Source organism: Vanellus vanellus (genome assembly GCF_965231255.1).
Source record: "Vanellus vanellus genome assembly, chromosome: 14".
Lineage (NCBI taxonomy): Eukaryota > Metazoa > Chordata > Aves > Charadriiformes > Charadriidae > Vanellus > Vanellus vanellus.
In genome coordinates this window covers 9,184,009-9,197,079 of record NC_138919.1, presented here as the reverse complement: position 1 = coordinate 9,197,079, position 13,071 = coordinate 9,184,009, and the positions used below count along the sequence as shown (strand labels likewise).

Below are 13,071 nucleotides of genomic sequence, written 5' to 3'. Positions count from 1 at the left end.
TCTTTCTCAGGAACTGAGCTGTGCACCAGATCGCAAAAGAAACTTTGGCAAATCCGCTGGGGAGGTGGGAAACAACCCTCTTGTTCCCCAGGGGCAAAGGAGGCTTAAACCAACCCCAGGCTCCAAATGTCACATAAACACATGAAGACCCAGAGCAACCTCCACCCACGCACCCCTGCTGTGTTAGGAAAAACCCTCTTCTCCCAAGAAAGCCCTGAGCTCAAGGACTTATCTTAGGTCCAAGAAAATGCACTGACGGTGGGTGGGAAAACCTCCTGTACCATGCGGGACCATGACCTGCCCTTTGTCCTTCTTCTAGGCAGGGGGCCGCAAGGGGCAAGGATGCTGCCAAGGCAGGAAGGAGTTAAAGGTCCATTTGCTTGGCCAAACAGTTTCACCCTAGGAAAACGCAAAACCTCCAAACTTGTAAGTTAGGGGCACCCATTTCGAGTTAGGGGCACCCTTTTCATGCCTTTCTGAAAGCCAGAACCCCTAAAGGGCGGCTCAGGCCAGGGGGAGCAGCGCGGGGGGAGGCCCTGCTGGGAATGAAGTCCCTGGCTCAAGGCTGTCTTTTTTAACCCAGGTACGGAGAGGATTTTCCAGCAGGACGTGGCTTCCAGGGCCCCTCCCCATTGAGAAGATTCTCCTCCTCTATATAGGGAGGCTGCAAAGGCAGCGAGGACTCGGACTGTCCCGGCTGGTGGCTGTACAGGTTCCCGACTCTCCAATTCACTCTCTGCTCCCCTAATTGGACGCCTGTGAGTACCGTGGGGGCCGGGGATCCCTGCTGGGGCCGGGGCTGGGGGCTGGCCGCATTTTGGGATGGAGCAGTTTGACAAGCTAACCATGACGCTACTTTGCAAACACATTCAGTGAATTAACCTGCAGGTAGCGTACGAATTAGAAATCGGAACAGAGCTATCAGACACGCTCAAACGCTTTATCCTCATTTGTGTATTACTGGTTGGGTTCCATCTAAAATACATGAGAGATCGTGCATGTCTGAAAGCGCGCACAGGTGTTCTAGCTTGTTCCTTAGTCGCTTCTAACACTGCTGTTGCCGAATCGAGCCTTACGGACACTGCCTGCAGAGCAGGAGTTACGCCTCCGAGCACCTTGCGGGCTGCGCTGCCGGATGGCGGCAGGTACCCACTGCAATTAAGCATCACATGTGCATTCAGTGAAGAAGAAACCTGGTAGCCTGAGCAGCTGATCTTCTTTAAGTACTTTTACTTTTTCAGTGCTAAGAAAGGACCTTAGTGCACTTGCCATGCTGTTTAAAGAAAGTATAACCGAATAAAATAATTAGCTTGTCCGTTACTTGTACTTTAAACAGGAATAATGTTTAACAATTAAAAGAAGAAATGGAAACCTTTTTACTAAAATTCCTTAGCATTATATGTGTGTTTTTAATACGCTAGCAATAAAGTTTAAGCGAAACTAACCTGATAATTCACTGAACTACACTAATTTGAGTAATTTCAAACGTAACATGCCTTTTTTTAAAGGGAAAATAGAGCAACAAGCTTCCAGCTTTAACAAAATACTGTGAGTAAATTAAGACGACGGTAGATGGCAGCATAGAAAGCAGCTTCGGTGTCATCCCAGCAGTTCACTGGCTTCTGTCACACACACAGCTACAGATACATATGTGACTATGTACACATATATAAACATTGATACGTATTTGAGAGGGGTGTGTGTGTGTATAATTAAGAAGCAATATGCGATATTTTAAATGTAAGGGAAATCAGAAGGCTTGTCATGATTGTCTAATACATAACTCTCAAAACCTTTTCTAAAATGCACTTGTTTGAAAACAAGCCCACCTTCTCTTTCACTCACAGCTTTGCAGCTTGCAACAAGATGCCTTGCACAGACTGACTTGCTCAACTCCCAAAGTTCACAGTTCCTTCAAGCCACTAACACCGAGGCTAAAACGATGAACCTCCGGAGAGCAAAGGGCTTGATTAAGTAGTTGCTTTAGTTTAGTACATGATACTTCTCTGGCTATATTCGCTTAGATGTAAACAATGATTTTTATTATCTCATTTGCAATTGACACGCTAGTCCCTAAAAGGTATTTGTTTTGAATTTGTTATCATTACATTTTTGTGGAACAGCTAGTATTGAGAACATTGCCATATATGGTAGCATGCATAGATGTATGCAGAGGATCCTGACTCTTTATAATTCAGAGACTTATTAGTTGCAAATCTGTTGGCTTTTTTTTTTTTAAGTATGTTAATTTTAGAAGAAGCCTAGAGCTAGACATAGCTTTCCAACTTGTGCAAAGTCCAGTTAAAATATGGATTATTTATGAATTCTAATGAACATGCAAAATCTGATTTACTTAATAGAATGACATTAGGGAGTATTTGAAATAGCTGGTATTTTCCAGATACAGGGAATCCACCCCCACATGATGCAATTGAAGTCTTTTTTCCTTCTTTTCTAATTTTTATAGATTATAACACAGGTAATAACCTGGGCCAATTTCTTTGGAGTATTAAAAGAGCTATCAAGTGTTTAATCAGAGTTATGAAGTAACTTGCATTAACAGAGGTGAGAAGACCTGATAGGAGACCAAAGCACTTACAGACAATTTGATTATAGGACATGGAGAATGCATTAAAGAAAAACTTTCTTTCTTAAAATACAGACTTTCCCTCATCCACGGTTGAGCAACCGTAAACTAGTACCGATGACACCTCCATGTTCAGATGAAAGTGTCCGTGATGAGAGTAAGCATTTGAGGGGTGGTCCCGGCGACCAGCGGGGAGAGGTGAAAGGCCAGGAGGGACTGGTAGCAGCGCTCATGACAAAGCTAACTGTGCCGGGCAACCAGTTCCCGAACAAAGATCACAAGATTAGGATTTACCCCTAGATTTTCTTTTTTTCAAGCAACGGTGAGTTGGGTATTTCAGTCGAGTACTAGAAAAGTAAAAGATAAGCAACCTGGAAAGGACATAGTCAAGAGTACCACAGCCTAAGAAACACAGTTTGAGTCAAGCAGCAGGTTACTGCTACATTGTTCTGTCAGAAACCACTTATGAGAGCAGGACTTGGTTTCTGAAAATAATTCACATAATTATTAGAACGGAAGAACATATAACCAAGTATTCCCTGTGCGGCTGTGATAAGTTTTTATACCCACATGCACATCCTGCAGAGGAAGGGAAAAGTGTCCCTTATCTTCTCATTAGGAGAAAAGCAGTCCCTCTGTGCTCTGACCTAGGAGGCAGTTCTGCTTGGCCAATAACCTTTTAATTAAAGTGCACTTCCTGGAGATATTCATACTTTGTCCTGGAATAATATACTCAGGATAAACCGATTGTAAAGATGGCGTTCAACTTCTGTTACTGACATGACAAGGAAAAAGACAGTGAAGATCAGCTGGGATATCTGCATTGGGACAGCAGAAGGAGGAATAGGAAGTAACCTGTGGAAGTATGCATGCTCATGTGTAACGTGCACATTGGGGCTTTAGACAAGTATAAGAGATGGATCCAGTTTGGCGTAATTTGGCACATTTCTAAGGCAAGAAACTGCATATCAGTAGTATTTTTGCAATTGCTTTTCCTCCTCCCTTCCTCAGGATAGCTCACCTCTGAGTATAAAAGTACATTCTCATACATGATTTGGGCTATCACCTACCTAAAAGAATGGATGAGAACCTCTTACCAGCTCTTGCACAGATAAGATATTGGTCTCCGTTTCTCTCAGGCAGCCCTACGGATGAAACCCAGGAACTGGCTAAGGGGTAAATTTTGCCTTCTCAGGGAATGTTCTCAATAGGCAGTAATGAATCTTTCCCCTTGGCCCTTTTCCCCAGTATCAATCATATGCCGGACCAGGGCAGTTCAGTCTTGATCACAGACAGATCAGAAGGTTTACTGCCAATTATTAATCAGAAAGCTTCAGCAGCTCATTAGTTCAGTGCACAGCACCTCACTAGGACAAATCTAGTTGAGTTTGTGGAACTCATCTTCTACCCCTTTCATTCAGAAACCTTCTTTTAATATTAAAACACATTAAGTAATATTTATTAATCCATTAAACTATTAATATTCCTTAATCCACACTTCATAACTGCATTTTCTTTTTTACTACAGTGGTACTCAGCTGCTAAGACTCAGCTGAGACTTTAGCCTCAAAATCCAGAGGATCAGTCATGAAAAGTTCTTTTTATATAAATCCATGTTTTTTCCTCACTGTGTTTCAGAGGAGTAACGAGATCCAGCTGAGACTGTCTATTCCCTATTTCTTGTAGGTGGTCTATTCTTACCACGTTCAAACTAGCCAAACATAGTGCTTAGAGGATAAAAACTTGTATTTCCAAGCTCTGCAGTTCATGCCACCTCTTATGCCTTCAACTTCATCTCACTTTCAAAAAGACTGTATTCAAATAACAAGGTACAGAAAGTTTTACGTGCAGGAAGAAGTGGGAGAATGTAGTAGAATACAGACAGACCAGCTCTCTGTTTCATGCTGTATTCCATGGAAGATGTTTTTGACTCAGCATGTAACAAGGAAAGGAACTTTCTCTCGGCCCTTGGGCAAAAAAAAAAAGCAAAGAACTTTTGGGTCATCCCATTGGTAACATGCTTTGTAGCAGGCCAACAGTTTTCTCCTCAGTTGGGTTTTTGAGGTAGATGGTCAGGATGATTCACCAGTTCGATTTCCAGCATCATTCTTTGTAGGCAGCCTCAAAGTACCAGGACTTGACTCTGTGAAACTCAGCTCGGCAGTTCAGTCTAATTTTCAGTGTTTCTGACAGCGATACCAAATTCCTACTAACGTGAATGTGCTGTCACTTAGACACAGGCAGCGTGATCCAACCTTTCTGATGCCTCAGGATGACCGTACAGCTCTCTGTTCTGGGCCTAAGACAGACTGAAGTCTTCCCACCCCATTGCTGCAGCAGTTCCTCCCACGCTGCCGGGGCAGTGGGGCGGAGAGCGTGCCTTGCCCATCACTACCGCAGCGGGAGGAGAGAGGTGGCAGCAGGCTCCTGCTGCTCCCCGAGCCCCCTGCTCCTGCAGCCGCAGCCCTGGCAATGGGGCAGCGCTGCCTGCGTTCCCCTGTTCGGCCGGCTTCGCCCTGCAGCCGCCAGCTGGAAAGCTCAGCTGGAGAGAATACCATCTCCATTATTGGAACTGTGCAGCTCTACCAGCCCTCTTGGCAACCAGGGAACATTTTCTGCCTTAATCCACGCAGAGGTCAAATAGTTTCCTCTTGCAGCTCTCTTCCAAGAATCCCCTGGGAGCGAGCAAAGGGCCACATCCTACAGAGCTCCCTCACGGAGACTCGACGGTGGGGAACACCGCGCGCAGGCCAGCAGTGATGCACAGGGCCAAGCTCTTGGGGTCTCCCTCCTGTTCACCCGCACTACCATCCACTATGCATGCATGTGGATGACCTGGGTGAATTTTTCCCATTGAAGTTTTCCAGGCAAGGCTGGTTGGTGGCTCTAGAATGAGCACATTTAGAGGAAGATATTTTTTTTTTTTTTAATGAGAGAATTGTCAAGGGAGTTTAAGAAACTGGGGCATCTAATTTCCACTGAATTTCAGTGGGATATCATCTAACCCTCTGAGGCGCCTCTAAAATCCTAGTTTTGTTTTTAAGCTTTATGTCACCTTCTACAAGATCCATGCTTCTCTCTCAGACCCCTTGCAGAGTCTGGCCTTGCAAAAAGCCATTAATCTGTGGGAAGGCTTCAGGGACAAATATTTGGAAACCAACCTCTGCTACTCCCAGAGCACAGGGTGTCCATTTGGCTACATACCACAGAGCCTGGTCTTCACAAATATCGTTCTGCTTATGGGTTGATTGCTGACCTCTTTAGCAGTCAGTTCTCCAAACTCCCTCACAATTCATGTTTGTTTGCATGCTGTAAATATTAAATTCAGTCTCAATAAGGAAATGAAACAGGCTGTGTCTCTTGGAGATGTTTTTCTTGGGCACACACTCTTCCCTGCTCCCCACTGTAGCTCCTCCCCAGCTCCCTTCTCTGCTCCACTGCACGGCAGGTTCTCTGATTACCACAGGGCAGGAAAAGAGTGGTGCTAAACCACAAGAAGTCCTCTGTGTACTCTTTTCTTCATTTAGAGCTGTGTCCCCCATGGGACAGAGCAGAACACTTAGGAAAGCTCCAGCATTATCAGCAAAGCTCTTGCAGCTACATCCTAACCTCCAAAGGCCAGAGCAGGAAAGAAGCTGCCTCCTCCCTCTCCAACAAGGGGCAAAGCAGCCAAAACCCTCCCACTGCTCTCACCTATGCAGCAGATACATCCAGCTGCTTTATCCAAGTGCAAATGTACGATGCTGTTTTATGCACATGCAGCTGCGTGACACAGCTGCATCATCCTCCCAATTTGAGCATCATGGTTCAGAGCATCCAATAGCTGATGCAATTTCCAGGCTTGTTTTGTTTCTTCTCTCTCTCATGTGGCAGACATTTACCCTTCATAAATGATCAGATCCCACTCTCTGAAGCATGGAAAGGGGATAACTCTAAATTACTTCACCAGCAGTACTGATAGAAAAAAAAAAAAAAAAAAAACCAAAACACACACCAGGAAAAAAATTGTTGGTTTTTTTTTTTTCTTTTGACCCTTTCTTAACCTTGTTCTTCTCCAAATGAAATAGTAGAACTATTTGAAATAGTCCTTTGCAAGAAAACTCTGTTTCTGCCCTTTCTGGAACACAGCCTAGGAACTGGTCTACTAATTATTTCATTATTGCACTGGTATTTCAGTATACAAACAGCATTTGGGTGATGAGAAATTTTTTTATGTATCTGCATTCAATTACCTTTGTGATGGGCAAGTGATGAGGCTGCAAGAAGCTGTTCAGCTGGGAGTCTTGGTGGAGTCCCGACAGGCTCATTGCACAGACATTAGTTATGCCTTACTTTCCTCTCTGATCTCCAGTACAACATAAACAAAACAAAGTAATAAGCCCAGGTTTCCTCATTTGTTTTAGTGCCTTGAAGCTTTTGATTTAGGTGATTTCAGACACAGTGACACAGGAATGGGAATCCAAATGCAGATGCTGTAAGGTATCTAAGCTGGCACCCAAAACTATCTGCATGGAAATGTGAGATATGATACAGGACCTATAGTGCTTTGGATCTACTGCACGGCTGATTTGACAAATGTGTTTTGCCTGGAACACCTCCACATTTGCCTCCCTTTAAAGCAGAATATTTTGCTTCCTCGACAGGTGTCTACTGAGTCAAAATGGCTCAAAAATCTCTCAGCGATGATGAGAAATTCCTCTTTGTGGACAAAAACTTCATTAACAACCCACTTGCCCAGGCTGACTGGTCAGCAAAGAAACTGGTTTGGATTCCGTCAGAGAAACATGGGTTTGAAGCAGCAAGTATCAAGGAAGAGAAAGGGGATGAGGTGACAGTTGAACTGGCAGAAAATGGAAAGAAAGTGACACTGAGCAAGGATGACATCCAGAAGATGAACCCTCCGAAGTTCTCCAAAGTGGAGGACATGGCGGAGCTGACGTGCCTCAATGAAGCTTCAGTGCTGCACAATCTAAGGGAGAGATACTTCTCAGGTTTAATTTATGTAAGTAGAATCAAACACGCACATGGCATTTCCTATTGCATGCCACCATGTCCCATCACAAACGAGGTGGATCCCACCCACTGTCAGTGATACAATCCTTGCATGTGTCTGCATGCAAATGCACTACCATGCAAATACTCACCACTCAGTAATGGCACCACAAGCCAAAAATGTGTTTAGTTCACTTTATTCACCATAATTCTCCTGCTTCTTTAATAATTGCTTCTTTACTTCACTAAATTAAGACACATGGAGGCTTCTTCCCCAGAGCTTGCTAATCCTGAAAGGATATTATTGCGCTGGAAAGTACTCTCCAATAGCTGAGCAACACCTCAGTTCTGCTGCTTTGAAATAAATCAATAGGGACTTTTGAATGACTTCAATGTAAACCTGAATAAGTTTCCAGTAACTTGCAAAAAGAACATATGGAAAAGCCAAATCATGCAGTCTTTTCCCAGGCAAAACTCCCACTGAAAGGCAGCTGACAAATTCAGGTTTGGTGGGTGCTTGAGTAAGACCTTATGTTTGAATAAATGAATAAGCCCACTGGAATTCAAGTGAGAATATTCATATGCTCCAGTGTGTTACTGAACCAAAAGTCATGCATCCACTAAAACTTCCCCCACCCTTCCCCCCCCCTTGTTGGTCAATTTACGTATCAGACAAACCCGGGCAAATTATAATCTCCTCTATGTTCACAAGAATTAGGGCCAAGATTATCCTGTCTTCCAGTCTACACAAGTATATGAACACAAGTGTATTTTGACATTAATAACTGTGTAATCTTGTGCATCAACAGTTAGCAAACTGCACAGTAAGAAAGCCTAGAAAATTTCCATGGAACTTAGCTGTTATCTTTGATATTTACATGAAGGATCCCTACACTGGGCTGCAGAAGAGTAATCTACAGTTTCAATCTATGAAAATTTTACTTGCATGACAGACCACTGATGAGTGAAAGAAAGTACAGAGCTTAAGTAACAAGGTCTTAGAAGCAGGAGTAGAGGTCTCATTACTAGTATGAGGAATGCTACATTGGAAAGTAGGAAACGAAGCAGAAAATAAGACAGTTATATACAGTACAATAAAGGAATTATTTAATTGTTACGCATAACTCAAATGAGCTAAGGTCAACATCTCTCCTTCAGGAATGTACTAAAATGTACATCATCAAGATTCCTGAAAGAAGCTAGACTTTCCGTCCTTTCAGTATTTGAGTTTATTGGATTTTAAGCTTGCAGGTGAACATATGGACCTATGTGCCATTATATCAGAACGTTCAGCATTAATTACTAAAATGGAATTTGTCTGAAAAAGTTCTGCATTGTTGCAAGATCTAAAACTAAGTAGTAGAAGAATAGTGGGATAAAATGTGTGTGGTTTATTTCTCTGTTGTTGTTCTCAGCAACACCCTGCATAGATGTTCCAGGATTCCCAATATGTTTACTTTGCGGAACTTTCACTTTCTACAGGAAGAGGAAATTAAATTTCAAAACTGGAAAATACAATTAGAAATAAAAGAATTTTTCACAGAGACAAAAATGGAAGTGTATCTGAAATTAAGTTTTCTTTCTCAGGAGACTAGATTTTAAGATGGTGGTAAATTAACAGTCATAAAGAAATTATTTTTACTTGTACTACAACAAATCATTAGTATTTTCAATAACAAAAAACTGCTTAAAACTGTCCAGCCTTACACAGTACTGCCCTAGTAGGTACTCTCATACCTTTAAAAAAAAAATAATTAAATAGGGGACATCTAAACAGAATTTGAGGTTTTGTTCTCATCCACTTACAAAACTAAATGTAAACAACCACCTCCTGGTTTTACCACGCAATGCCTACATTGCACCCCTTGGAGTCCCACACATACAAAGAAAACGTGACCTTAACATTTTTCTCTTCAGAGCATCACAGGCATAAATGGGGATTCCCAATTCTGCCAAAGAAAAAAGTCACCCTAGCTGGAAAAAAAAAAAAAAAAAAAAAAAATCACCTGCCCCTCACTTTTATATTAAATATTATTAAATAGAAAGATTCAATGCAGAAATTCAGAGCGACCACACACTGGAAAAACACACTGGCCTTTTTCTTCATCACAGATAATTAAGAAAGAAGGGCAAGAAATGTGTTGCCACTAACTCATGTTTCATATCGCTCAGAACAAACAGAATCTGCCTTGTCCACACACAAATTAGACCAAAAATGATTGTATAAACATCAATAAAATTGCCATGCAACTTTAGTGGTTTTGAGAGTAGAATCAAGTTTCTTATGCCTGTAGTCATAGGCACTACTACTTCAGCCTTCACTTAACAGTGTGAAATGCTTTTTTAAACACAGAGAGCTATATTGAAACCAGAGGAGGGATTCCTCTGCCCAAACTTGGGCATTTACAACAAAGCTGTGCGTATTTGTGCCAGTCTCTCTTAAATACCCATCAGCAGTGACTGTCCAAGGGATACACAAGCTCAGGTCTCCTATGGGCACTGTCCCTAAGATACCTTAAACCATGTTCTGTCTCCAGACACTCGAGGGAGAGATACAGCCGTGGGTCCTCCTCTCTGGGCAGGCCAAGCCCCAGAGAGAATGATTTAAAGCATCAAACTTCAAACGCACCACTTTCAATCACGTGCTTAGCCAGCTGTTTCCCTTATCTTCAAAACATCACATACTTTAATCAGTTTTCCCCAAATCCTTGCAAAGCAGATACCTAGAACCACAATTGGTGAAACCAAGAGGTCTTGGTCAACTTTCCCAAGGCGAGAGATAGTATCAGCCACAGTCCAGTTAGAAACGGGGATTCCTGAACTTCTCCAGCTCAGGCTTTTGCCCTGCCGTAGCAACCTTAAGTTAGTTCTTCAAAGGTATGTTACTGTATGCCCGGGTGTGCAAAGAGCCCTGCAAGTGGCAAGTCAGGCAAATGCCTGTAAATCTCAGGGAAAGGAGGCCTAAATAATTTCCTGAATTGGAAATTTACTGTCCTGTTATTTTATCTACTTGGTTGGGAATGATTAGTTGAGTGCATACAGTAAATCTATTTCCACTGAAAATAAAGGCCTCGCTATCTTTTCCTTAAGGGCCCCGGTAGTCATCCTAGGATTAAAAAACTGCCACTTTTCAAGAGTATTGTCCCTGCAGCACTAAAGTTCATTTTAATACAACTAGCCCAGCCTCATTCTGAACTCCAGCATCAATGAAAACCCAGCACAGTAATTATCTACCTTCCACATCAAGGGGTTTAGCTTGGGGGTATTGAGAGCTGGCAAAGATCCTGAACTTGATTTTCTTGTTCACTGACTTGAGACCATGGAAACGCAGTCACAACCTGTAACAGTAGGAGAGGTCCTCACCACCACCCAGATCACCCCAGAAGTTCTCCTGCGCAACATGGAGCACCAAACCTGCTCCTCACTGCTGAAGGCTGCAAGATGCTCTCGCCGTGTTTGCTCAATACCATATAAAGTGCTCAGGCTGTGCCGAGACCGTGTTGTGGCATTTCCTATTATGGTCAGGAAAGGGAAATCCCTGTGCCCAGAGCCAAGCCTCCCAGATGCCATTTTACAGTCCTGCACTGCAGTGCTTCCTATGGGGGAACCGAGGCAGCTTGAGCCATCCTCGGACACAGCCCTGAGATTAAAGCACGGCAGCAGCTGCACACCACAAAGCACTCATTCACACAGTAGGGCAATAAAAAAAAAAAAAAAAAAAAATTTCAAAACCACTCATGCCTAAACCAGAAAGGACGTAATTTCATTATTTCAGTTTTTTAAACTGGCATGCTTTTAAAACTAACAGCCATAGGCCAGTTTAAATATCCCAATAACCCTGCAATAATAATCTGAGAAGTTTGCAATCTTTTATTTTGGGGTTTAGTTTTTTTTTTTTAAATTGCAAATCGCTTACTTTTAGTAACTGTTTGTGATATATGGATCACCACCTATTCTCATATGCTATCATTTCTGCTCCCAGTTCAATAGCTGGAGCTTGCCGAAATGAAGGAGAATTAAAAAAAAAAAACTAACAAAACCTGGATGAACAGCTATCAGCTGGTAGCCAGTGTACTTGTTTGTTTATGTATATATTTTTTATATGAATACCTTAATTAAACTGTAAACAGAAACCACATTTTTCCTTAATTTTTTTACAGAAATAGTCACATAGTGAAGGTGTGACTATTCTGTTAGGACATTTCTTTGGAACTTGAGTAATTTTTGTCAAGGACTCTCATCAATCATTATTGTTATATGGTGTTCATATAATCTTTTTAAAAAAGCCTTCTTCTAACATCATTCCAAGCGTCTTACCTAGGATTTCAGTTTACAAAATTTGACACCTACCTGAGCAGAGGACATACTCTGGTATGAAAACACACATATAAAGAAATATTATGGAGTCTTACAGTTGTTATATCATCACAGATAAGGGTGATTCACTATATACTGAAAATAACTGAAGTCAAGAAGCTGTAACATCAGATCAAAGCATGGTGTTTCTACAGATTCACACACTTTCTAGCATTTTGCTTATTAGAAATAATTTGTGCACTTGGAAACTGCACCCATACACATACATTCAGAAATCGCTGCTTCATTTGTCACACTATGCAGAATACAAAAGAGCATTATTTGCTAAAATCCTGTTAGTTCTACGCAGCTGATGTCTGTTTCCCAGAGTATGCATGGCACATGATATTAATTCTGGTTTTCATTTGAATTTCCTTGCAGACTTATTCAGGTCTCTTCTGCGTGGTGATAAATCCATACAAACAGCTGCCCATTTATTCCGAGAAAATTATTGACATGTACAAGGGAAAGAAGAGGCATGAAATGCCGCCCCATATCTACGCTATTGCGGACACAGCCTACAGGAGCATGCTGCAAGGTAGGCAAGTTTAACGCTGCAGTTCTTAGAAACTGCTGCACAGTAACGTGGGAGAAAACACCTTATAACTCCACATGTGCTCCTGTAAGAGGCACAGCCAGAAAAGATCTGTTACGAAGGGCGACACGAGCTTTCTAGAAGATTCGGAAGAATTCTTTGGCAGGAACAGCAGTCCACAAACACTGTGACTCAAAAAGGAAAAACAATCCTTTTACCCATCTGTGTCGAGGCATGTGGGAAGGTTTCAAAGTCAAGCAAATAGTTTTGGCAAATACGGGCATGGAAAATGCTCCCTCTCCACCAGTGGAGACTATTCCAAAGTTAGCTGCTTGCGCTGCCGGATCTGTCAGCGTTGCTCCTCTCTCTCTCTCGCCCCTAGCAAAGCAAACTGAAAAAGCGTTTCGGGGCTACTTTCATTACAGTCTAATGCTTTGGAGCCCCGAGGTGAGGTGTGCTCTGCTTTCTAACAATAATGGTAATGGGCCCCAGTGGGAAAGCAGTCAGGCCCCAAATGGTGCAAACAAAACAGGTGAAATTCACAGTGCTCTCCTCCTTCGGCAGTCACTACTGACAGACTGAGGAGGTTTTGCTCTAAGGA

At 42.4% G+C, this 13,071-nt stretch overlaps 1 protein-coding gene across 2 annotated transcripts in view; it reads left to right on the top strand.

Annotated features, from left to right (window-relative positions):
- Positions 1–701: 701 nt before the first annotated feature.
- Positions 702–13,071, top strand: part of MYH11 (myosin heavy chain 11) — a 63,353-nt gene continuing 50,983 nt past the window's right edge. For both annotated transcript variants that reach the window (XM_082490505.1, XM_082490506.1), the window contains exons 1-3: positions 702–758; positions 7,231–7,589; positions 12,317–12,473. In XM_082490505.1, the coding sequence (XP_082346631.1) occupies positions 7,248–7,589; positions 12,317–12,473 (499 nt within the window). In that variant the 5' untranslated portion in view covers positions 702–758; positions 7,231–7,247. The remainder of the gene's footprint in view (positions 759–7,230; positions 7,590–12,316; positions 12,474–13,071) is intronic.